Source organism: Giraffa tippelskirchi, chromosome 4, assembly GCF_054371585.1.
Source record: "Giraffa tippelskirchi isolate mGirTip1 chromosome 4, T2T-mGirTip1v1.2.pri, whole genome shotgun sequence".
In the NCBI taxonomy this organism is placed as follows: domain Eukaryota; kingdom Metazoa; phylum Chordata; class Mammalia; order Artiodactyla; family Giraffidae; genus Giraffa; species Giraffa tippelskirchi.
In genome coordinates this window covers 163,405,747-163,433,113 of record NC_137278.1, presented here as the reverse complement: position 1 = coordinate 163,433,113, position 27,367 = coordinate 163,405,747, and the positions used below count along the sequence as shown (strand labels likewise).

General features: G+C 34.8%; 2 protein-coding genes and 1 non-coding gene across 8 annotated transcripts in view; 2 read left to right on the top strand and 1 right to left on the bottom strand.

Moving 5' to 3' along the window:
• The window catches only part of PARPBP (PARP1 binding protein), a 98,111-nt gene that overhangs the window by 23,196 nt on the left and 47,548 nt on the right, over positions 1-27,367 (bottom strand). For 3 of the 6 annotated variants that reach the window (XM_081595561.1, XM_081595559.1, XM_081595562.1), the window contains 3 exons: positions 25,919-26,000; positions 12,352-12,487; positions 11,263-11,603 (listed from right to left, as the gene is read on the bottom strand). In XM_081595561.1, coding sequence (XP_081451687.1) covers positions 11,263-11,603; positions 12,352-12,487; positions 25,919-26,000 — 559 coding nt within the window. Of the gene's footprint in view, positions 1-11,262; positions 11,604-12,351; positions 12,488-25,822; positions 26,001-27,367 lie in introns of those variants that run through there. The other 3 variants (XR_014083465.1, XM_081595563.1, XR_014083464.1) reach the window with 3 other exon arrangements.
• PMCH (pro-melanin concentrating hormone) lies at positions 5,944-10,818 on the top strand. The gene is made up of 3 exons (XM_081595566.1): positions 5,944-9,928; positions 10,281-10,479; positions 10,769-10,818. The coding sequence occupies exons 1-3, from the start codon at positions 9,680-9,682 to the stop codon at positions 10,816-10,818; spliced, it is 498 nt and encodes a 165-aa protein (XP_081451692.1). The 5' UTR covers positions 5,944-9,679.
• On the top strand, positions 26,670-26,741 carry TRNAW-CCA (transfer RNA tryptophan (anticodon CCA)). The gene has a single exon. It is a non-coding gene; the product is annotated as a tRNA-Trp (tRNA).

The window sequence follows — 27,367 nt, the reverse complement described above, 5'->3', positions numbered from 1 at the left end:
TCATGTATATCAAGATGCTTCTATCTTGTCTTATCTCTATCACAAACAGAAGAAAATGAAGTAAAACAACTGAATCTCATATTCATCCTACATAGTAGAAACCACTGCTTTTAAAAATGTCATGAGAGTATAGAGTTCTCAATGTGATAACCAAGTATGTCTGAGGGCTAGAGACAGCCATGAGAGTACAAACATTAGGATTCCTAATATGTGTGACAATGAAGATTCAATGCAGTATTCACTGAAATGGTGAAGAAGCCTAAAATCATGAATAAACATATACGATAATTTTTTTTGGTAACCCTATGTTAAAAGCTGGAGAGGCAATGGCACCCCACTGCAGTATTCTTGCCTGGAAAATCCCATGGATGGAGGAGCCTGGTAGGCTGCAGTCCATGGGGTTGCTGAGTCTGACACGACTGAGTGACTTACTTTTCACTTTTCACTTTCCTGCCTTGGAGAAGGAAAATGGCAACCCACTCCAGTGTTCTTGCCTGGAGAATCCCAGGGATGGGGGAGCCTGGTGGGCTGCCGTCTATGGGGTCGCACAGAGTCGGACATGACTGAAGCGACTTAGCAGCAGCAGCAGCAGCAGCAGTAGCATCAATGTTAAAAGCTATCATCAGGTTGTTATTTTGGAAGGATGCTATCATTTGTCTCCAAAATTGCCAAGAATCAAAACAATATCCAAGGATCAACTTTGAAAGAAATTGAAAAATTTATCCAGAAACATAACCTCAAGTATGTTCGTATAACTCTTGATGTTAGTTGTATCTTGATTTGTGGCATTAAGGTTTTAAGGCAATTATCAAGATATCAGTCTAATCTCTAAAATCTGGTAATGCACAATTCACTAGTTCTGGCTCTTCATTTGGCTCTTTAAACATGTTATTAATTCTGCTTATATGACACTAATAGCAACATCTCATCTCATTATGAGACTCAGAGAAACGCCAGTCCACTAGCCTTCAGAGACAAAAATGAATTCAAATTTTTATACAATTAACTAAAAAGAGGAAAGTGCATGCAAGGCAGGACCATAATTCAAATATATATTTGCAAGATAAATATTTAGATCAACGCACATTTAGCAGTTGCAACAGTGGAACAAAGCTTGAGGATACCAATATTCCTACTAACCTGGTCTCATATTCACTGAACTAATTTCGATAGAACATCACAAATTCACTCCACATCTCCCATTTACCATACCACAAATCCCCTGCATGATGGAAGAACCTCTATCTATCTCCACTATTTGAGCAAAATTGAAGAGTTTTATGGCCTCCACAACTCTCAGCTGGGCCCCATGCACATGAAGAGTCTCTAAACACTCCCTACAAGGCTGGGTTCCAGAAGCCTTCAATCTCTTCTCTGAACCCTCAAATTAAAGACAGACTCAAACTGATTCTTTCTGGAAAGAAGAGAGACAACAAAGTAACCAGATTCAAACTCTTTGAGAAGTGTAACCTCCTTAATTCCACTGCAGAATTCTGAGTGGCATCAATGCCCACCAGGAGATATCCTTCTCTGCCAACTACATAAAATCAGAGAGAGAGAGTGAACTCCCCTTCTAAGGAAATGCCAGGACTAATTCTCTTGCCAACCCAATCTACCACTCCATGTACCATTATCCTTTCTCTCCATCTAAATGTGACCCACTCCAGACATCTATCTCCCCCATACTCTCATCTCCAAACAGCTCTGTGCCTCCTCTCTCCTCCTTCTCGTCTTTGCACTATGCCTCCTGGGTAATGAACACCCTATGGCCTCCGTTTCACTGATCTTTTTACCACCACACATACTTAAGTGTTGGGAATGGGGATGGATGTCCTTTTTATTTCACACTGTCAGTAGCTTGTAAAACCTTGTTAGTTCAATCCCACAAATTCAGCAATGCCACTTCTTTCTCTTCCTTATCATCATGCTATAATATCTTCCATCTTTAAATAGAAATCTTCCCTTGGTGTCACACCCCTTTTCTGGATCCACAGCCTAATTTTTCTGCATTCCTCAGTGCAAATTATTGGCACGCAGTCTGTATTCACCATCACCACTTTTTCTCTTCCCAATTAAATACTCTCCTATTGGTATTTGATCACTACCAGCATCGAGAAACTTCATTAAGGCCACCAATGGCTACCACACGCTCAAATCAAAGATAAATTCTCAGTTCTCATCTTATACACTCAGCAGCATTTGGCACAACTGATGCCACTGTGCTTTTCCTCACTTACTAAGACAATCATGTTTTCTCTCTTTTATTCATTTAATGTGCTGAATTTCACTGAATTTTTTAAAAAGTTAAACCATTTTACATTGCTGAAATAAACTTTACCTTGTCATGAAATGCGATCTTTTTCATAAAACTACGTGAAGGTGAATGGGTTTTACACTGTATAAATCTGAGAAGGAATTCTGAGCTTACTTATATTTTTTGATAATGTAAGTGAGCAATCTTTGCTTTGGGACTTATAAAATTAGCCATTAAGAAATTCAGGGTTCTCAGTAAAACAATGACTAATCTTTAACTTGGGGTGCACTGAATTTATTGGCATCACATGGCAAAGATATGTTAATTGAAAGAAAGAGAATTTTGACAAAGTGATTTACAAATATATAGTGTTAGTAGTAGTTCTTTAAAAAATTAAGATTTCATTTGATATAAACTTTTTGCCTTTCCAAGGTTTTCTGAACCACCCAAGCCCATCTGGCAATAGTTTTTCTTCTTCAAAGTTCCTTTCTACCACTTGGGGACACTTAATTTTCAGCATCAATGGAAAAGAAATCTACTATGCTCCATTGCACATCAGAGTAACCAATGTTTAAAAAAATTATCATTTAAAAAAATTGGAAACTATCTCCATAATTAAATGGTTATGGGAAAACCTCATAATGTTCAGAGACTATGACAATTTAAGCAAAATAAAGGAAAACATTAACTAACTTTTCTAAACTGTCAAAATGGTTTGGATTTGGTCCCAATTTTGGGTGAAGATCAGCCAAACCAATTCATCTGGTGGAAACTTAAAACAAAATACATAATTGCTAATATTTATTACACTTCCAGAACAACAGCTAAGAAAAAAAGGTTACCATTAGCAAGGACTTTTGTAGATTAAACAACAACCTCCAAAGCAGGTTCATACCCTGGGAAACAAACCAAGGCACAATTAGCAACATTAAAAAAATAAAGAAGCCCTAAGAGCAAAGAAGTCAGAGGACTTTGAAATCTTTTATTTATAAATACACTCTCAGGAAATATGTGCCTAATTAGATTTAAATAGTCTCCAAGAGAATTAGCAGCTAACTATACCCATTTCTGATCCAATATAAAGAAATGAGAATATTAAACACTACCATTTAAGAACTTGAAATATAGCCCCATAACATGAGTTTAAAAGGAAATAATACGCAATATATACATACACATTTTGTGCAAATGGATTCAAACTCACTTGCAGAGAGAATTTTCCACTGAAGAATGAACTGAGACTTCCATTTCCAGCAATATGGCAGACCACTTGTGTAGAGAACACCTCTCAGTAAAAAACACCTTAAAATGCTAAGTATGGCTAGACTGGTGGTAAAATAAGGAAAGCAACAGAGGACCAGAAAAAAGGAAGTACACTATTTCACAGGAGTTAACAAGGACTAGAGCCTGCACTTCCTCTGAGAGATTCTGTGAATTCCTGGTGTCCTAGCATTTGGTGTTAACAGCCCACATATGCTGGAACAGAGGACAAAACTTAGGAGTCATGTGAAATGAGAGACCAGATCAGAAACTCCCACTGAAAGCTCAGAACCCCCATAAGGAAGTACACTAGAAAGAAAATCAGCTATAGAAGGAAATGTGCCTGTGTCAGGAATGGTTCTAAGAGAGGGGGAAAATTATACACACACACACACACACACACACCCCTACATCCCGAAGAATTCCTAATGACAAAAGAATATTCACTTAGTTTAGGATTTGCACTGACTCTGGGGCCTAAAAAGCCTCAAGAAGAAATTGTGGTTTGAAGTGGCCCTGGACCGGTACTGCTCCAGGTGCCTGGCAGAAGAAAACACAGGAATTTCAAAAATTCCTTGGGATGCAGTTCAATGAATCTACACACAAAATGAAAATTCACTGAATACATGAAGAAGATACCATGAGCTAGGATCAGCAGAAATAACAAACTGTAGAATCAAACAAGCAAAGACAGCAGGCATTGGATAACTAGATACAAATATAAAATGTTTAAAAATAAATATTAATGTTTAACAGATTTAAATCAACAAAACAGATCGAAAATATGAATAAAAATAGAAAACCTAACTGAACCACGCAGATCTGAAAAGGAACCAACTAGAACTTTAAAAAAATATAAGAAGTTAAATTAAAAGCTCAATACACAGTTTAAACAGCAGATTAAATACAAGTGAAAGTGTACAGGTGAATTGGAATACAAAGCTGAAGAAATTATTTAAAGTGTAGCACAGAGAGAGAAAGAAAAATAGGAAACAGAGGTTATAAGATATGGAGCAGGCAGGTCTGATACAAGAGAACGAGAGAAGCAATATTCAAAGAAATAATAACTAAAAAATAAGCAAACAAAACAGAAAAAACAAACATCTCCTCTTTGGGACCTCCATGGCAGTCCAGTGGTTAAGACTCTGCCCTTCTACTGCAGTGGGCATGGGTTCAATCCCTGGTCAGGGAACTAAGATCTTGCATGCAGCGCAGTGCAGCCAAAAAAAGAAAGAAAAACAAAGAAATATTAAGTAATACTTTTCTAGAACTCATGAAAAACATCAACCCTCAGATTCAAGAATTTAAGCCGGGATAAATTATAAGAAACTCATGCCCAGACACATCATATGAAACTGCAGAACACTGAAGCCAAACAGAAGATTTTAAAAGCAGCTAGATAGAATACAAAGATTACCTATAAAGGAATCATGATTAAAACCAATAGCTGAATTTTCTGCAGCAACAATGAAAACCAAAAGAACTGTTTTCCCTTAGTACTTTATTTTATTTCAATCATCAAATGAGTAATTGTAATGAAAGTATTTTTCAAGAATAGCAAAATACATTTAATTAAAACAAAACTTTTTTTAAATTTTATTACTAGCAGAACTTCACTAAGTTAGCATCTAACTTAATATACTTCAGAAACATGTACTTCAAAAAGAAGATAAATGGTTATCCAAAGAAGATCTCAGATATAAAAGGAAATGTTGGGAAAATTATAGTAAACTTGTAGGTAAATTTAAACCAATGTTAAATGTATAAAATAATAAGTGAAAGTCGCTCAGTCGTGTCCGACTCTTTTCGACCCCATGGACCGTCCGTGAAATTCTCTAGGCCAGAATACAGGAGTGGGTAGATTTTCCCTTCTCCAGGGGATCTTCCCAACCCCGAACCCAGGTCTCCCACATTGCAGGTGGATTCTTTACCAGCTGAGCCACAAGAGAAGCCCAAGAATACTGGAGTGGGTAGCCTATCCCTTCTCCAGATCTTCCCCACCCAGGAATGGAACCAGGGTCTCCTGCATTGCAGGTGGATTCTTTACCAACTGAGCTATCAGGGGAGCCCATAAAATAATAAAATAATCCCTAATTTGTTTCATTAAAAAATCAAGATAGAACTTAAATCTTTGAAAATAATAGCATACAAATTAGGAATAGTGATGACCAGATTTAAAGATTTTAAGGTCTTTACATTATTTGGGAGGAGAACAAAAATACTGATTGACTTTAAATAAATGTAAATAACTGAAGATGATACTAAAATGTCTAGTGAAGTGTTAGTGAAAGTGTTATTAGCTAGGGTAGTCCTTAAAAGAATGTATATATATGGGAGTACCATCAGTTTACAACATTGTGTTAATTTCAGGAGTACAGCAAAATGATTCAGTTATACACCTATATATGTATATAACTATATTCTTTTTTTATTTTTTTCCATTTTAGATTATTACAAGATACTGAATATAGTTGCTTGTGCTACAGAAAATCCTTGTTGACAAAGTTGGCTTTAAAACAAACCAAAAAACCCAATTACAACAATAACAAACATTAGTTAACATCAATCCTACCTGAAAAGAACAAAAAATATATTAAATTTAAATCAGAAGGCAATAAAGGGAAGGAGAAAACTTATTAGAACCAATAAAAACCACAAAAGAAAGTAGCACTGAATATTAGTAATTCAATAAACAAGATAAATGTAAATGGATTAAACTCTCCAAGTAAAAGACAAAGACGATTGTCAGACAAAATATTCCAAATTCAGCTATGACATTTACAACAGACACATATAAAACATACAGATGATATAGGAAAAGTGATAGTAAAAGACACATTATTAAAGCTAGAGAGGATCATGATACATGGTTTAGTTTATGGGAAAGACAAAACAATTTCTACTCTTAATGTCCTAATAACATAAGCTCAAAATAAATGAAGCAAAAACTGTAAACTAGAAATAGAATTAGATAAACCCATTATCATAATGAAAGATTTGCAAATATTTCTCTATAACTGATAGCTCATGCAGACAAAAAATCAGTATGACAAACAAGATTTGAACAGCATATTATCATGTTGGCAACAGAAGAAAGGAAAATTACAGATCAGTCACACTCGTGATAATAAATGTAAAATGTATAAATCAAATATTACCAAATTGAATTCAATAATATTTTAAAAGATTTGTTTCATAAATACATGGTTGGTTTAATATGGGAAAAATCTGTTCACTTTCTAAACGAAAGACTGGCTGAGAAAAAATACAATCATCTCAAGGGATGCAGAAAAAGCATTCAATAACATTCAATACTTCATGATAAAAATTATTTGTAAGCTAAAAATAGAAAAGAACATCCAGCAAGTTACAAAGGGAGCCTACAAAAAAATTTTGAGCAAACATCCTGTTCACTGGTGAAAAGTTAAAAGCATTCTCTGTAAAATCAGTAATACTGCAAAGAATTGTTATTTCCATATCCAACATTCACAGAAGGTTTGAGTCAGTCTGTTTGCACACATGGACAGACACACATATAAAACACACACAAACACACACACTTGCAAGAAGGAAATAACATATCATTATTATTTATAACAACTGTCTTCATGGGAAATTCCAAAGAATTAATATAAACTACTGAATTAAAGAATTATTGTTACTATTGAATTCAAGATTTTAACAAGTGTTTTGTATATAAGAACACTAGAGAAAAGCCAACTGCATGTGTACAAACCAGCAATAATGTTAGAAAAGGTTAATTTTTAAAAGGTACCACTTATAATAGCTAAAAAAAAAGAGCTTAATTAAATTATGTAATTAGTCGCTCAGTCGAGTCCGACTCTTTGCAAGGCCATGGACGATAGCCCGCCAGGCTCCTCTAACCCTGGGACTGCCCAAGCAAGGATACTGGAGTGGGTTGCCATTTCCTCCTCCAGGGTATCTTTCTGACCCAGGGATCGAACTCGAGTCTCCTGAATTGTCATGTGGGCTCTTCACCACTAGTGCGACCTGGGAAGATTATAAACAATTATAATTCTTGCAACAAAGATATGAAGGAAACAATAAAATATCATTAAAAGATTAAGGAAGATCTTAATAAATATGGAAAAGTACCATGTTCATGAATAAGTAAATTATCTTAAGAGTGTCAATTCACCTCCAAAATTAATCTGTAGACGGATGCAATTCCCTTCAAAATTCCATCAAAATTTCTCACAGAACTTGAAAAGCTGATTTTTAAGATTTATATGGAAAAGAAACGGACAAAATCAGCCAAGAAACTTCTACAGAAGAAAAACTGGTCACTGAGTAGAGGGCTGAGAAACTTGACCTACCAGATGTCAGAAGTTATTTCAAAGTTATAACAATTAATACTGTCAATTTGGCAATAGAATAGAGTTCAGAAAGAGACCTACACATACATAGAAACCTAATATACTGCAGAGATGGCATTGCAGATTGGCAGGAAGATGAGTTATTTAAGAAATTAAGGACGTCTAGAGAAAGTTAAAATTTAGCTCTTATACAGAAGATTCTAGATGAACTAAGAATTTAAATGTGAAAGCCAAAACATTTAAACTTTTAGAAAATATATAAATATGTTGATGATCTCAGGGTTTGGAAGGACTTCCAAATCAAAGCATATTAAAAATATTAACCACACAAAGCACAAAAAAAAATTAAAACATTAAAATTAAGGAGCTTGGTTCACCAAAACACATCATGAAGGGATTTAAAAGATAAGACATAATGTAATAAAAAATATATCAAAACACATAACAAAGAATTAATATCCAACATATATTAAACTTCCATAAATCAACAAGAAAAAAATAAACAACCCAATAATGAAAAATTTTTTCTTTAAATGGTATTTTATATAAGCATATGAAAAGACATCCAACCTCCTTGGTAATTAGACAGATAAACATTAAATGACAATAAGATACCCAAGTGTTAACTGGAACCTACAGCAGTAAGAACTCTCATACCTTGCAGGTGGGGGCTTAAACTGGCTACTACTGTCCTGTAACCATTTCAGCATTAATAAAGCTGAAATGCACATACTGTATGACCCAGCAATGCCAAAACTAGAAATATACCCTAGAAAAACTATGGCACATATATACCAGAAGAATATATACAAGAATGTATTCTCTTACTTGGCAGGGTCACCATTAGAAATTAACTCTGAAATGTTTAATTAAAAATTATACAACACACTCATTATCCAAAATTAAGGTTTATGGACAATGTAAATATTCTCTTTGTGGACTTGCTAAATTCACTAATAAACAGTAATAATCTTCTGTAAATACAAAGATAGAAACACATCTGATAGGTCAGTCTTAGATATAGCACATGTGACCTGTTTTTCACACTGACAGGCATATATAATTTAAACACCAAAGCCTACTTCCAAGCATTTATGGGGAAAAAAAAAATCTTTTTGAAGATTATTTCAATTTAATCAGGATTGAAAGTATTTAAACTTTGACCCTTATAATCCTGAGTGAAGGGCTTTCCAGGTGTCAATAGTGGTAATGAACCCACCTGCCAATGCAAGAGTCACGGGTTCTATCCCTGGGTTGGGACGATCCCCTGGAGTAGAAAATGGCAACCCCCTCCAGTATCCTTGCCTGGAAAATTCCAGGACAGAGGAGGCTGGTGCACTACAGCCCATAGGGTCACAAAGAGTTGGGCATTACTGAGTATGAGCGCACACACACACATCCTGAGTGAAAGAAGTAACTTTAGTTTTAATATTGTACTTAATTGAAAATATACAGAAGGAAACAATATAAATAAACAAGAATATGGAGAGTCTGATGTCCTGCGGTCTTCCTTAATAAGAACTCATTTTCAAGAGACTATAATCTCCTCAACACAAAGCTTTCTACCAAGGATCTTAATAAGATCCTGAGAAAATTCACACTCAAACAATATGCCACTAAAACCAAAACAATGTGGGTATTACCAGCTATACAAAAGGTTGGTTTCTATCTGATGAGTCATTTCTAAAATGATGAAAGTTTTTCAAGTACTTTCTATTCAAGCTGGAAAATATATAAAGGCAAGAATCATTTACAAAGCAGGATGACTGAGAAATTTCACTTCATTTTATACATCCTTGTTTGACTCTATGCAAACATCAAACTAAGGATGGCAAAAATGAGTTTCTCTTCCTACATATTAATACTAACTTTTTCTTTGCTTTCTCAAGGCATTTCACTTTCAGCATCTAAGTCGATAAGAAATTTAGAAGATGACATGGTATTTAAAACATTGAGGCTGGGGAAAGCCTTTCAGAAGGAAGATACTGCAGAAAAATCAATTGTTGTTCCTTCCCTGGAGCAATATAAAAATGATGAGAGCAGTTTCATGAATGATGAAGAAAACAAAAATTCAAAGGTAAGTGGCATTGTGACCTGTTCTTTATTTCAATGGAAATTTGAATGATCTTTATGAATCCTTTGAAAGTAAAGTTGATACTTTTATAAGCAGAAGCATGTGAAAAAAAGTCACAGTATGCATTAGAACAATTAAACAAATTTCATACATACCAGGTTGTTCTTTCATTCTGGGAAATATCTCTCATTCAAAAAGTTTTTATTCCCTGAAAATCTTGTATCTAAAGTATTTCTTAAAGAGTCAAAACAGTGCAGGGCATCTTTTAAATTGATCAATAAGAATATTACACAATTGTATTATAGTTCCATTCCCAGTAGAACAGTTAAAACACAAATCAACCTTTTCTTTACAGAATGCAGGTTCCAAACATAATTTCTTAAATCATGGCCTGCCACTGAATCTGGCTATAAAACCTTATCTTGCACTAAAAGGATCTGTAGCTTTTCCAGCTGAGAATGAAGCTCAAAATACTGAATCAACACAAGAAAAGAGAGAAATTGGGGATGAAGAAAACTCAGCTAAATTTCCTATAGGAAGGAGAGATTTTGACAGTGAGTAGTTTTTTTAAAATTGAATACTTATACTTTAATATCATAAAATAGAACTTTGAATTTAACTGAATTTGGGTCCCATCATAACAAAATCAAACAAGATCATGGTTCAACTTATACATGATATTAAGTGACTCCTACAAAAGATGTGAAATTAAAAAGTATTTCATTAGTTTTTATAATTGTGATTTACTCAGATTTAGCTATACTAGATCCATTCTTTTATTTCTAATCAACTTTGTGTGATACTAGTCCTTTAAACAATTTAATTTTTTTTTTTTTTCTTCAGTGCTCAGGTGTATGCTGGGAAGAGTCTATCGACCTTGTTGGCAAGTCTGATGCCTATTGGTCCACATCATCATTTAAAAAGAAAGCAAAATCATTTAATTGCCTCTGGGGAAAAAAGCCCTTAATGTTACTATGACTTGTATTATTTTAAACGTCTGTTTTAAAAGAAAGTGGTATTAAGTTATGCCTAAATGACTGATTTACTTGTGCATTAAACTTTATGAATTTTCTGCATAATTATGACTTACTAGTATTTTTATAAAACAATGCTTAACATGCTAACCATACATACACTGCAGACAAAAATATAAAGCACTATAACTTACACCTTCATTGCTTACAAATTAAGTAGAAGAATTTGGTAAATGGTTTTATATATATATATACACATATATATATATATATATACACACACATATATATATATATATATATATATATATATACACACATATATATATATATACACAAACCTAAAGAACATAAAAGATAATTTCATAGTCTAAAAAACTGAGTCAACTTCGTCTGGCCAGTAATCAATTTGTCCTTGGTGGTACATCTGTTGCTTTTTGCAACTCTGAGTAGTTTGCCATCCAATTTATTCGGCAAATCTTTTGATGCCTTAGGTATCTTAACAATTTTGTGTTGAAGTGGTTCGTTTCCATTATCACAGAGAATATTTTCATCATCCAAATCCACCTGTTTCCTTTTTGAGCTTGTATTTCCTGTCACACTACTTGATTTTCTTGCTACTTTTTCTTTTTTACTTTTGCCCAGATGAACATTTCCAGAACTTGTTCCAATTGTTGGTCTTCCAACAGAAGAATTTACACCTTCTGTTATGCAAGATGAAAAGAGGAAAGAAATTATATAATACTTAAAATTATTACACATGAGATTTTACAAACTTTTAAAATAGATAAAGAATATTTTAAAACTTATGATTTACAATCAAATAATGCTATAAATTACATTACTAACAGATACAGCAATATTACTATCACATTTCTTTTCATTTTACCAAATCACTTTTCATCCCTACAAACAATAAATTTGCTTTGTCTGAATGCACAACACAATCCTTAAATGCTACTACAAGTTATTTCTTAAATACATTTAGCTAAATCAAACTAAGTCCTAATTCTATACACCAATTTGTACTTAGATATAACTTTTAAACGGAGAAGGCAATGGCACCCCACTCCAGTACTCTTGCCTGGAAAATCCCATGGACGGAGGAGCCTGGTAGGCTGCAGTCCATGGGTTCGCTAAGGGTCGGACACGACTGAGCGACTTCACTTTCACTTTTCACTTTCATGCATTGCAGAAAGAAATGGCAACCCACTCCAGTGTCCTTGCCTGGAGAATCCCAGGGACAGGGGAGCCTGGTGGGCTGCCGTCTGTGGGGTCGCACAGAGTCGGACATGACTTAAGTGACTTAGCAGCATAACTTTTAAAATAAACTCAAGTCTTTAAAAATATAAACTTTTACATTACAAAAAAAAAATCTAGTTTTACTTAAGTTAAAACCAATCAGTACACTATAATTAAACTGTTATTAAATTGTTCAATTCGGTCAATTACCAGAAAGGTCATTTTCCATGTGAAGAACACACAAAGGATTTGGTGCTGAATTAACATTATTCCATTTATCCTTGTTTATCATGCAGTCATCTTTATAAGTACAGGCAAACTGAGATCTAATTAAGGTTTGCTTCGTCTGGTAAGAAGAAGAAAGAAGAAGAAAATATGCAATTTACCCTTTATTTTGACTTACTTTTTCATCTATACAGAAATATACTCTGTAGTAATTGAGGTACCATAAAAATTTCCTTTAAAAATTTCATTATCTATTGGGAACTTTTAATCCTTAATATTCCATAGTTTGCAAACTCATTCACTGCTACAATTAGCATTATTTTTTTTTCAGTAATACCAGTTTTGTGTATGTTTTTGATAATTTTTGTAAAAATTATAAACTCTACAAAGGCCTTTGTTACACATTCCTATGTCCGAGTTGCTTTAGAAAGTGGGTTTTATTATAAGTTTAATAATGATATACATGATATACATAATCCTAGAAAAATAGAAGCTTTTAATCTTAACAAATTACAGAGTAAACACTTTTAGGAAAAAAAGAAATTAGAGAAATTAAGGAAGGGAGAGATACTAGGATGAAATAAAGAAATAGGAGAAGGTGAAAGAAGCAAAAATAGGAAACTAACAAAGAAACAAGATAAAACAGTGCTGAATGAAAAGCTTTATTTCTTAATTAAAAACTTGAATATTTAGAAAATTAAGAAATAAGATGGGCTTCTCTGGTGACTCAGTAGTGAAGAATCTGCCTGCAATGCAGGAGATGTGGAATCGATCCCTGGGTCAGGAAGATCCCCTAGAGAAGGAAATGGCTGCCCACTTCAGTATTCTTTCCTGGGAAATGCTATGGACAGAGAAGCCTGCAGGCTACAGTCCACAGGAATGCAAGAGTCAGACAGGGGTACACGTGTTTATAATAGCCAGGACATGGAAGCAATCTAGATGTCCAGCATCAGACGAATGGATAAGGAAGCTGTGGTACATATACACAATGGAATATTACTCAGCCATTAAAAAGAATACATTTGAATCAGTTCTATTGAGATGGATGAAACTGGAGCCCATTATACAGAGAGAAGTAAGCCAGAAAGAAAAACACCAATACAGTATACTAATGCATATATATGGAATTTGAAAGATGGTAACGATAACCCTATATGCGAGACAGAATAAGAGACACAGATGCACAGAAGAGTCTTATGGACTCTGAGGGAGAAGGTGAGGGTGGGACATTCTGAGAGAATAGCATTGAAACATGTATATTATCATATGTGAAACAGAACACCATTCTAGGTTCGATGCATGAGACAAATGCTCAGGGCTGGGGCAATGGAATGACCCAGAGCGATGGGATCGGGAGGGAGGTGGGAGGGGGATTCAGGATGGGGAACACATGTAAACCCATGGCTGATTCATGTCAATGTATGGCAAAAACCATACAATATTGTAAAGTAATTAGCCCTCAACTAAAACAAATAAATTAAAAAAAAAAAAGTCAGACAGGACTTAGTGACTAAACAACAGCCAACAAGAAGATTTGACCAAGTGATTTAATAGTTCAGTATTCAAAGTATACTTCTGTAATTATCTTAAAATATGAGAAATAGGAGAAAATTAGAAAGCTAAATGTAATTCTTAAGCACTGAAAAGGATGTCAAGAAAATACTTTTGGAAATGCATTCTGTAAACATAAAACCAGTGGCTGTTTTAAGGACAGGAATTAATTTTAAAACAAAGTAATCTACACAGATGATGCAAATTTCAACAACTGCAGCTGCTGTATAATGCCATTTAGTTATTATAATAGTGAGATTTCTCCAAATAATTAGAAATCATCTCGTATCCTTTTCAGAAATAAGACAAGTTTAAATTTCAAATACATGATTAAATAAAGAGGACTTCAACAATTCAAAAATTAATATTCCAAAGTATAACTACATCATGCTGAACAAAACTCACAGAGCATGTATTGATACATTTCATGAAGTCGAAAACAGCACGATTTTATATTATATATTCAGTAATTATATATTGTGTTTTATATTCAGAGAGATAACTGCATTAACCCCCTCAGATGTTTGCAGAGATAATGGCAGTGAAACCCACTGACTATAATTTAGAAGAAATTAGAATAGTCCCCAGTCCAGCTGCTTCATAAAAGCAAGTTTTCTCAGAATGACAAATTTTATATCTTTTTGAGTAATGGTATTTATGAGAACCTCTAACTCCCAGAACACTAAAAATTATGTTTAATTTGCTTGAAGATTCGGACAACTAGAATTTATTTTCCATTTAAGCACAAAAATACACAAAATTGAAAAAATGTGAAAATGTAAAAGATCAAAAACTATTTTTTTAAAAAGTGAAATACAGTAGACTTTGACAATGGATGGAGCTATAGCCCAAGATCTTCATGAATCCACAAGAATGCAACTACTATTAAATAGGTTCTACCATGAGATGCCCTAAAATACAATTGAAAGCTTTAACTAGGGATTTAACTTTAATCCCTTTCTGGATTGTATTAATTTCATAAGTAGAGAATTAAAACAATTAATAAAGCTATTAAAATAAATAGTTAATAAAATAAATTTTATATTACATCATATCATTGCTATAGTAAATTATCCAAAAACTTTTACTTCCATCTACAAAACCAATACTAACCGTTAATATATTTTTACACAATGTTTCTTTCATTTCACCAAGGTAACTGCCTATATAGAAAATTATAAACTTACTGCTTGCAAAGAGTTATAAAGAGTATGGTTAAGACCATGAAAGCAAATGGATGCTAAATGACTGGCAAGGAGCACTCCCATAATATCCAAATAGTGATGGTACCTACAGGTGGCTTGAGGGACTTCAACCTCCCACCACAAAACCTTCATCAGTACCACTTATATGTGTGTGCTTAGTCGCTCAGAAGTGTCCAATTCTTTGCAACCTCATGGACTGTAGCCTACCAGGCTCCTCTGTTTATGAGATTCTCCAGGCAAGAATACTGGTGTGGGTAGCCATTCCCTTCTCCAGGAGATATTCCTGACCCAGAGATCAAACCCAGGTATCCTGCAGGCAAACCCAAGATCTGTAGGCAGATTCTTTACCGTCTGAGCCACCAGGGAAGCCCTAGTATCACTCATAAAACATTCTACATAAAAATACAATAATTATATTATTGAACACAGACAACTGACACTGTCTCAATCTTATACTTCATATGAATAAAAATTTCTTTACAAAGTTATTTTTACTAATTTTAAACTTACATCTGAGTAAAAACCTTTCTTTGCTATATAAATACAGTTGCAAAATAAGTTCAACAGCCCTCTTGACAACTAGATTTCTTCTCTTCAGGCCCCCCAGTAGAAATTCTCTAGTCCTTAGCCAGAGTAGGCCAGTTTCAGAAAACTAGAGTTATAAGGCAATGGATTCTTAAAATACTGGTAACAAGTTGATATGACAAAGGAAATTAGTTAGCCACTATATTTACCATGAAAAACATTATTTATAAACATAACAAAATACAAGAGAGAACCATAATGGTTCTATGGTAACATTGCAATATTTATATCCAAAGCTGAAAGTAGTTATATTGAGGATATTTTTTCTTTTTGTAAGAGATTCTATGTGAGTTTTTTCTCTGCCCTGTACAAATATCTTTTTTAATCAACTATCACTTATTAAGTTCCAACTATGTAACAGGCACACAGAATACTAGAGATTACTAGGATGGCTTCTATATTCACAAAAACACTCTACTTATAAAATTTGCTGTTGACACACAGCTGGAAGAAATAACAAACTGGATAATAGAATCAAGACTGAAAAGATCTCAGAAGGCTAGAACAATAAGTAGAAAATAATAAAATGAAAGTGAATGAGGATAAACAAAGTCCTATATTTAAGTTCAAAATACCAATTACAGATGTACAGGATGAGAACCTGACTTAAAAACATAGGAAAAAGAACTTAAGAGATTTTAATTGATCGTGAACTTGACTGGAGCCAACAATGTGATGTCCAACTAAGAAATGCACATAAAAAGACAAGATGATGTGATGCAAAAGGCATCAGATTTGCCGTCAAAAGACCTGGCTTCTTATACTGGGCCTATCACTCACTAACTAGGTATCTTGGGTAAACCTCAAAACCTCTCACTTATCCACACATAGATGGGAATATTTGCCTCACAGAGCTGTCAAGATTAAGTGAAGTGAAAAATATGAAAGAGTTATATATAACTCTAAAGATATATGTAGATATTATATAGTTATTAATGTAGTAACACATAAAGAAAGTATTCCTATAAGAGTAGGAAATCTGTTGAATTAGGTTTCTCAGGACCCAGTCAACTCTAAAATGATTCTAAGAATGCAGTTCAAAAAATGAACTTACCGTCAGCTTCTTCATTTTAGTTATTAAAACAATACAAGTTACACTGACTTGTATTTATAAAGAGATTGCTTTTCCTTTGTTCATAAAAGTTGAATTTTTCTGCACCAGATTAGTGGCTACATAGAACTGAGATTACTTCCTGTTGCAAATTTTCCAAATCTCTCTGTGTATTTGATTTGGAATCACAAATAAGCAAAACAATTCCCTTCTGAAAGTGCTTTTGAAGTACTAAACAACTAAGAATAATGTTCATATTCATACATGGCTGTTAAAATCATTTTATGTTCAAGTCACATGAGAGAAAAGGATTCAAAGTTTTCCTTTGTAGAGTGATTTCCCCCCTTTGGAAAGATTTCTATCCACAGTAAAATTGCAATGAACTTCAAACTTGCCAAGAATTGGAAAAGTCCTTTTGCCACAACTTTTTTTTAAATTGAAATTATTAGTAGGTTCCCAGTTTAAGGAAAATAGTACTTCACAAAGGAAAGTCTGACTCCAGTTAAATTAAGACAAATGAGTCAAAATATTGAAAAGTCATAGAAACTTCCAGTTAGCTATATTAATAAGAAAATGAAATTTCTAAGTCCCCATTATACTGATAAATTTTATTAACAAGTTTGGAAATTACTCAACATACTTATTTGACATAACTATACAAAATTTATCTTTTCATTCTTACAATACCACATTTTCAAAAGAAAAGAGATCTGCTATGATTTTTTTTTATAATTTTATTTATTTATTTTTGATTGTGCTGGGTCTTTGTTGCTGCAGGCTTGTCTCTAGTTGTGGTGAGCAGGGCTACTCTCTAGTAGCAATGTGAGGGCTTCTCATTGCAGTGGCTTCTCTTGTTGAGGAGGACAGGCCATATAGAGCTCCCGGGCTCTAGAGCACAGGCTCAATAGTTGTGGCACGTGGACTTAGTTGTTCCACGGCATGTGGGATTCTCCCAGATAAAGGATCACACCTGTGTCTCCTGCACTGGCAGGCGGATGCTTTACCACTGAGCTACCAGGAAAGCCTGAGATTTGCTATCCTTAGTGAAATATGAATTTGTGAGTATATCAAGTAATCCACTTCTTCATCAATAAAATTCCATTTAACTTTGCTAAATAACAGAAAGATAATATGACCTAGGTAATAGCATGATATTTTTATGACTCCTTATTATAATTACTATGCCTTCATTACTCTTTAGAAACAGCACAAACTTTGAAGTTGTTGTTGTTCAGTCACCAAGTCCTATCTGACTCTTTGCAACCCCATGGACTGCAGCCAGGCTTCCCTGTCCCTCACCATCTCCAGGAGTTTGCCCAAGTTCACGTCTATTGAACCGGTGATGCCATCCAACCACCTCATCCCTCTCTATCGCCCTCTTCTCCTTCTGCCTTCAATCTTTCCCAGCATCAGGGTCTTTTCCAATGAGTCGGCTCTTGGCATCAGGTGGCCAAAGTATTGGAGCTTCAGCATCAGTCCTTACAGTGAGTATTCAGGGTTGATTTCCTTTAAGATTGACTGGTTTGATTTCCTTGCTGTCCAAAGGACTCTCAAGTCTTTTCCAGCACCACAGTTCGAAAGCATCAATTCGTCAGTACTCTGCCTTCTTTATGGTCCAGTTCTCACATCCGTACATTGCCGGAGTCCTGCTCCAGCTGGTCCAGGGTTCCCTCAGGATGGACGGCGTTGGCGATGTGAATGAGAAGACACAGCGAGTCTTGGTGTTTCCAAGTGTCTTCTGACTTTACTGTTTTCAAGACAGCTTTTATACTTTTAGTTGTACATAGAAACAAATGCAAAGTGTAGAATCAGGCCAAATCAGAACAATGGGTCAGCAGTTTTTGACCCTTATCGGAACCAGGACACTGTGTTTCTTAGTTACAAAAAGTTTAAAGTTGTTTACATCATCTTCTGGCCTGGAGGCCTGCTAATATCCTGTGACTCGTTTATTGATAAGGGTTGATCAGCCAAAACACTTTTGTATCAGGCACAGAAAGTACCAGAGTTACATTTTTTAAAGAATACAGGCACAGCAGATTATGACAAAGAAAGAATTTATAAACTCAGAGTTTCAAAGTAAAACCTGTTTTTCTGTAATCTATCTTATGCCTTGAGCCTAACAGAAAAGAATGTGGTCCCATAAAGTCATGGTACAGCAAGCTGAAACAATGTAGCACAAAGGTCAGTGCCTAGCAAAATCACCAGCTGAATTAACAAATGTCTTATTATTTGTATTAAAGCTAAACTTTTATTTATATAAATCTCTAACTATTATGTTTTTATTATATAGGCTAAATACGTTAAGAGCAAAAACATAGTGAGTAAATATAGACTAAGTAACAGTTTCATAAAGTAATAATTCTTATGTTTTCTAATAAGCCCTTTTTTCCATGAAGGGCTCTGTGCCCATTGGGGCTTTTTGTGTGGAGGCTCTCAATGTTGTTTATTGGTAAGGAGCAGTCAAGCACATTAGCTCCAAAGGCACAGGTATATTTATTAAACAAACCAATATGCCAGTAAGAGGAATTTGGATTAGTATACTCTATATCCTAGATAACTTTATTAGGGTGCTACCGTTCAGGGGCCTTGTCGAATTAAGGTTTCACATAGATCTATTTTAGAAGAGAATCAGGAAAGGCCTTTTGTCTAAGTCACAGAAAATAAGAAGAGGTTTATTATAACAAACGTCAGAAAGACAGATATCATCTTCAAGGTGAGCGCCGAGGCAGCCTTCCGAGAATCCCTGAGGCCTGAGAAGCCGTGCTCGATCAGTCCTTCTCCTCAGGACCTTGTCATGGGTGGGATCTCGTGAGCTGGCTCCTGGCAGTACATGACTACTAGAAGTCTTACATCTAAATACAATCCTTACTCTGATACTTACTAGGTATATGGACTGGAAAATAATGCCTTCTAGACTTCAGCAAGGATTAATTGGAATGAAGTATATAAAATGTCTAGTATAACACTTAGAAGGTGTGCAATAAATCCCACCCTCATTCTTTCAGTCAAAATGAGTTCAAATTTTAGTTCAAACTAATACAAACATCCCATTTTCATTCTAATGAAAAATACTGTTCAGTCATCTTCTTAAAGAGACTTGTACTGATCATTCTCTTTAAAACCAAAACACACACAAAGGAATATACTCTCCTTATACCCCTTCCCAGCTTTATTTCCCTCCATAGTACTGACAAGCATCTAATACATTGATACAATATAATTATCTTGTTTTTGTTCTGCCTCTCCCAACTAAAAGGCAAGCTCCACGAACAAAACCTTAGTTTGCCAACCGATGGCGTGCTCTGGTCCTCTTATGGTGCTCTTCACCCCACAGGGTGAGGAGTAAGTCCACAGGAGACTATGACCTCTCTTTTTAGATCCTGTTCCAAGTATCTAAGGACCCCAGAATTCCTTACTCAAACTGCCAAGGTGCTGGGCCAGTCCTGGCCTCTTCCTCTCAGAAGGGCTGACTGCTTATGACAAGGGTGTTGGGGAGTGGAATGTGTATGTTTCTGGATGGAAGGTCTCTAAGAGCAAGGAACAGAACCAGGATTAAAGGAATTGTAGGGGCAGACCAGAGGTCTCCATTTATATTCTTGCACTCCAGTCCCATAAATACTGGGGGAAGACTTGTCCATCAGAGCAGGAGGGGTTGTCTGTTTCGTTTGCTGATATATTTCCAATGCTTAGGACAGAGCCTGGTACTCAGTAGGCATTTAATACATGTTTGTTGAGTGAATTAAGTAAGATTATAATGGACTCTAACAGGTGTATGTGAGGAGAAGGTAGGAGGTAACAGAAACCAAGAGGAAGCAAAAGCTTGGAGGCAGAAAAAAAGATGTACAGAGAGTAAAGAAACCACAGGGTACAGAAATCAGAGTAGACTGGTAAAGAACAGCTAAATTACCCTAAGGACAAAAGCTCTGAAATAGAAAAACAGGTACAGAGTAAACTCTACTCTGTTCAGTATAGTAAGAAAATCATTTGGTACAAGAGAAGAGATATACACGCACAGAAAAGCTATATCACATTCAAGCGGAGAGAACCATGCAGCTACAGTCCTTAAGCCCCATTGCATCCCCGATCCCTTTCAAGTTCTTAAATAGTCCGCCTTTCTTAGGTTCTCATGTACATATCCTTACAATAAGCCCTACAAAAAATAACTGTTCCTTAAAGCCACACCTTCCTTAATCTTGCCCCACATTATTTATTCACTCCTTTTGTACACTACCGAATGCACAGCCTCTTTATACTAGTAAAGAAATCTAATACTTTCATCAAGTTGCTTGCTCAGCCTGAAATGCTCTCTTCCATCCTCTCTTCCTATTTAAATCCTATTTATTCTAATCTCTCATGGTCAGAGCACCATTTCTTAGTCTTATAAAGGGTTTCTAGTTATTACATTTGCATGTATCTTTAATCTACTAGAACTGCAACTATTTAATATTGTGTAGCTAATTAATTAAAATTAAACAGAATTAAAAATGGAGTTCCTCAGTAGCAGTAGCACATTTCAAGTGCTCACAAGACACATGGCTAACACCCACAATATTGGACAGCAAAAACTACGGAACATTCCCACAGAGAGTTCTGTTGAACACTACTCTGTAACGAAGCTTTACAATCTATTTTCCGTGGCACATACATGAAGGGCAGATGGATTTTCAAAAGACTCAGGGACATTTTTTAGTTTTCTGGGTCCATAATATTGAAACCAAGACGTAGCTTTACATTATTAAAGGAAATCATGCATCTGTTCCTCGCATCTTTAACTACTACCTGATGTGAAAGGGCCAATTACACTTCAGGAAACATTACAATCATTATATCTTCAAATACTATTTCAATCCTATTTTCTCTTCTCATTCTGGGGATCCAATTAGGCATATGTTAGGCATATTCTGTGTTCTGATCTTCTCTTTTGTTTTTGCATTCCTTATTCTCTCCTTGCTTTAGTTTGGATATTATTCTAATGATCTATCTTCATGTCCACTTGTTCTACCTAATGCTATGTCTGGTTTACTATTAAATTTACCTAATTATTAATTTTAGATAATGTTTTTACAGTTCTGGAAATTCTATTTGGTTTTGACTTAAAATGTTTGGTTCTCAGGAGTTCCAGGTGGTCTAGGAATTAGGATTTGGCACTTTAACTGCCATGGCCTGAATTCAAACCCTGGTCATGGAACTGAGATCCCACAAGCCGCATGGCATCGTCAAAAAAAAAATGATTCTCTGTTGGAATTTCACAATTTTACATCCAACTTGCCCATCTATTCCTTTAATTACCTTTAAGTGTTGAAGGACTCTGTCTTTCAAAGGTTTTTACATTGTGTTCTTTGGTCTCCCAACCCACTTCATTGCCAAATGCGGCAAATATCTTGAGAAGGCAACAACCATGTGTTTGAGGCAGGTCCCACTCCTCAAGTGGAGCCTTGTCTTCTGAGCAACTGCAAGACCACAGGTGATTTTAGTCTACTGGACTGAGACTCCTTAACTTCCCACTCAGCTCTAAAATTCAGCATAGGTATCCTAGGTAAAAATAAGTGTGTATCCAGCGCCCCAGTGTTTCCAAATTGTTGCCAGCCCCTCAAGACACCAAAATATTTATTAGTTCCTCTTTGCTTCAATGAAGTTCCTTCAAATGGGCCAAGAGCAATCCCTGGCTCATATCCAAAATTGGAAAAATAATCCCAGAGAAGAAAACTCTGATAATAGACTGTTCACCTCAGAAGAACTTTACTCTCTCCAGATTTTTTGTTTATTTAAACTGCTTTGCTTACACAGCTTTCCTATGTCTTTTAAATATATTTTCCCCAACTTGTCTGCCTTTTATTTTGTTACTGTAGCAGAAATGGTATTTTGCGATGATCTACTACATCCTAGTTAGAAACAGAAGCCTCCAAGTCTGTGAGTGATTTCTTGATTCTGTTCCCTCCTTGAGGGCATTTTACTTTCTCTTCAATAACATTTTGAAGCCTGCATATTTTCTGTTATCCCCCATTTTTCTGTAGCCTGAAAAATGATGGAGGTAGAAGTAATGCTCAACAGAGAAGACAGATCATCTGAAAAAATGTCTGGGTTGGTTCTGCACTTTCTTCTAACAATTTATTATGTATCATATGTACTAGAAAAAGTCCCTCTACTTAGAGTGTATTTCATTCAAATGGAAGGCAATCATTTGGATAATTTCCACAATTCAGTATGCAGCCTCCAAAGAGTCAATGTGTGAACTCCAGAGTTCATTTTCCACATTACTATGCAGTTGCCACTTCTACTATTTCTCTAAAAAGGAAAAACAAAAAACAAAAAACAAACACCACACACTTAGCTGGCTTCTCAGTTTTGGAAATATTTCAGTGATAATTCTCAGGACTTTGTCAACTCACTACACACGATATGGACACTGGAGATAGATTAAGCTGCTAAATCGTGTTGTGCCTTTTCCCTCTGAAATCAGTTTCTTTGCTTAGCCATCATTTTTGAAGTTTATAGTATCCAATTACATTATTTTCTGTTGTTTGCATTTTGTGAATATTTTTACTAGGTTTTGCTATTCTGTACTCATTTTAAGTATCGGGGAGGGAAATTCTATGATTTGACCTCAATCCACCATTTTAATTTGGATATACTCAGTTTTCAAGTATCCTAAAGGTTAAACATGGATGTCCAATTTTCTAATGCCATGAGCATTCTATTGCCTGGCTGTTTATAAAGGTACTAGAGTTAGAGCCAGCCTATTTTTTCACACTACCTACCCTAATTTTTACTGTCCCAACTATGCCAACCTGTAAAGATCCAGTGTTTTTCTGATCTGCTGACTTAAGCTATTTAGTTAATGCTCATGATTATTTTGACATACATATAATATGGAGGAAAATACTAGACTCAGAATAAGGAAAAGAGATATATAGACAACTTTTCAGTTGCATCTGATAAGCAAAATACTGCTAAATCAAGCTGGAAGGAACAAAACTAATTAATTTACAAGAATCTAAGAAGGTAAATATCTCTCTAAAAAAACTGTAATAAAAAAGTATGAAGGTACTTGTATAAACCACTTGGAAACTGGCAGTAAGAATGGGGAGAAAGCATTCTCTAAAGGTTCCTACCAAAACCATGAAGGTTCAGGAAGAACCTTCTAATTTCCTTCAGGGGGGAATTTATTTGACCATCATAGACAATTTTCCAAATAAGGTACAGTATGAAATAAAACTTGAGCACTTAAAATGAGTTAATGAACACTTTCCAAAGTGGTTTCATAGGATTTTGTGATCAGGAGTGTCTACTTCTATTTATAAACGAGGAAATGAAAATCCAAGACAAGTTAATTTGCCCCAAATAGTAATAACATGGATATTTCATAATCAAGTATGATCTACATCAAAAGTGTAAGTTCTCTAATATTATCTTCTGTTGTCTTTCCAAGACAGTATTTCAAGTATAGATCATATATTCTTTCAATGATTAAAAAAAGCAAACTAAATACCAAAAGAGAAAAAGTAACAGGATAATAAGGTAATAAAAGTTGTTAAACTACTTTTCCATAGTTACTCAGTAGTAAATATTAGCAGCATTTTTTTGTTATTCCAGCAAGTATTCAACCTGGCCATGGTTCAGCTGTATACCTGGCTAAACCAATTATTTTCACACTTTGCTTTCAAAAAGAGTACTGTACTATAAAATATACCCATAAACACCAATTCCTTCCTTTCTCTATTGCCATTTAGTTTCAGAGCTATGTAGACTAAGCCTGTTCCACTATTAAGTAACAAAAGCAATGTAATTACAGTCTCATTAGTACTTATCCATAGCTTCACACAGTGGTATAAAATATGTTCTGGTAGTTATGGTATCTTGGATAAGGTGCTTTCTCAAGGATTTTGATTTCCTCATCTATAAATAAGACTGGATCAGATAAGCTGTTTTCTACTTTCCACACTTTACAAATCAGTTAATAAATTTTATAGCAGTTAGTTGACTCATCAATTTCTAAAAAGACCTTCTCTTTCTTCAGATAGATCGTCTCATTTTGATTTACTTAGTTTAACAAAATATCCCAATGATCTTTAAATGAAAATATTAAAGTTTGTCATTATCCATAGAAGGGGAAAATTAAAGAAATTGTTACATTTCTGTTTCTAATCAAGTCCAAAGGATAGATTGTTTTTCAAAAATCTTATGCCTTGGCTATAAGTACTTGGGTTAACAAAGCATTGGAAAGTTTTTCCAAAGAAAAATTATGCAAAACTCAATGATGTATTCCATAGATGTTAATTACTAACAGCTACTAATAATCAATAGAAAGATCAGGCTTATTAATCTAAATATACTAAATGGATTTGCAGTATGTAGATGAAACAGATAACTAAAAGTTTTACTAACTGGGACTAACTTGCCAAATGTGAATATAAAGAACAAATCAGAGTTCTCAAGTTTTATTAAGAGATGAATAATTATTTGATAATTTAAGGATAATTGTAAATTTTACATGAAAATTTTGTTAAATGAATGAATTCCCAGCCATAGAACAATGTCTGGCATATAGCGCAGATACTCAATAAATATATATGTTAAATGAATAAATGAGTTAAAAATGAGCTTCTCTTTGAGAAAAAAATTAAGAAAAATTTAAATGCCTAAAAACATGTTATTAACTACAGATAGGCACAATGTTTCATATGTGGACAGGAATGCTAAATGAAAATAAAAAGAATAGCTTTAGTGAATGAACAATGTGACATGTTCTCCTTGTCTCAGTCTACAATCTACATTCTGCCATTATGTCTTCAGACAGGAACAAAACTGAAACTACACAGACTCTCAAGACTCAGTTTAAGATAACAGAAATGTAAATGAGAAAACCATGTTCTCTTTATTTTCCCCTTCATTCACTGAACAGATATTTATTGAGCACTTACCATAGCAGGTGCTTATTCCTTTCCTTCTTTTAGGTCCAGGGTATTGAATATGTCAGAGACAGATCAGCCAAGATTGTATTAAAAGGAAAGCTTCTGTATATCAACTATCATAATTTATTTTCCATTTAATTCCTATAGTTCCATGTGTATTTATAATATCCAGCTCAGCTTTATATGTTTATTTCTTCTAAAAGCAAAACAATTTTTTATCATTTTCATGATAGTACATTAAATTGTACCTTGATTTTTTTCTCTTCCATTGACTTCTGGATGCGTTCTCTTAAGGGTTTCATCGATGAATTATCCACTTGTGTGGGAGATCTACATCCAAAAAAAGTAAAAATTTACAAACCAAAGTAGCTTTTAAATCTGTTTTCACCTCTCCTCTACCTGAAAACAGTTAGAGAATAGAAGTTTATTCTGAACCTAGTGGTTTACAATACTATATGAAAGTGTTCACATTCCTATTCTGAGAGCTCTAAATACTAATAATTTGCTTAATTAATTAGTTCAGTAACTAAACACTCGAGCTTCTACTATATGTAAGGCACTGTATAAGATGTTGTGAAGAACAGAAAGTTCACTCATTCACTGACTCTAAATTCAAGAATCTTGATCTAAGTAAGGGAAATAAGATATACACATAACTAAAATTCAGAGTAAAAAAAGACAGATGCCATAGCAGGGAAATTCAAAAGAGAAAAACATAGTTTAGAAATAGGAGGGTCAGGGAAGACACAATAGAGAAGTAGACACTGGCACTTTGGAGCCAGACAAACCTGGATTCCTCAATAAATTCATTTTTAGCTTAATAGAGCCAGAGTCATAACCCCTTAGAGTCAAAAGACCATTATATAAGAATAAAGGATAGTCCATTATAAGAAAGACTAGTTTATAACACTACATTGACTTACATTCATAGACACTGTTCTTAATTTTAACATTTCAACGCAGACCATTATTTCCTAGTGGCTCAGATGGTAAAGGACTTCCCTGGTGGCTCAGAGGTTAAAGCGTCTGCCTCCAATGCAGGAGACCCGGGTTCGATCCCTGGGTCGGGAAGATCCCCTGGAGAAGGGAATGGCAACCCACTCCAGTATTCTTGCCTGGAGAATCCCATGGACGGAGGAGCCTGGTAGGCTACAGTCCATGGGGTCGCAAAGAGTCGGACACGACTGAGCGACTTCACTCACTCACTCAGATGGTGAAGAATCTGCCTGCAATGCAGGAGACCTAGCTTTGATCCCTGGGTCAGGAATATCCTCTGGAGAAGGGAATGGCAACCCATTTCAGTATTCTGGCCTGGAGAATTCCATGGAGAGAGGAGCCTGGTGGGCTACAGTCCATGGGGTTGTAAAGAGTCAGATGCAGCTGAGCAACTAACACACACACACACACACACACACACATACACACACACACCATGGACTGGTACTTGTCTGCACAATGACAACCGAAAATGCTAGTAACTATAAACATGTGTTTGGCCACATGATTGAGTAAAGAAAAGTATCTCTTTAAAATGGATGTGGGGATTAATTTTGTTTAGAAAATCCTACAAACACAAAATAACTTTTTCTTAGAAAATTACATAATTCAATCTAAGAGAAAACTTAAACCATTAATATTTCTACCTAAAAGCAAGCTTTGTTAAACAGAAGTAAATTAACAGGAGGGAAAAAAACAAT

Bases quoted from the DNA above. Each gene is read 5' to 3' on its own strand.
- PMCH (XM_081595566.1), top strand. From the start codon at position 9,680: ATGGCAAAAATGAGTTTCTCTTCCTACATATTAATACTAACTTTTTCT. The intron at 9,929-10,280 runs GTAAGTGGCATT...TTTTCTTTACAG, and splicing joins AAGAAAACAAAAATTCAAAG to AATGCAGGTTCCAAACATAA. The intron at 10,480-10,768 runs GTGAGTAGTTTT...TTTTTTCTTCAG, and splicing joins AGGAAGGAGAGATTTTGACA to TGCTCAGGTGTATGCTGGGA.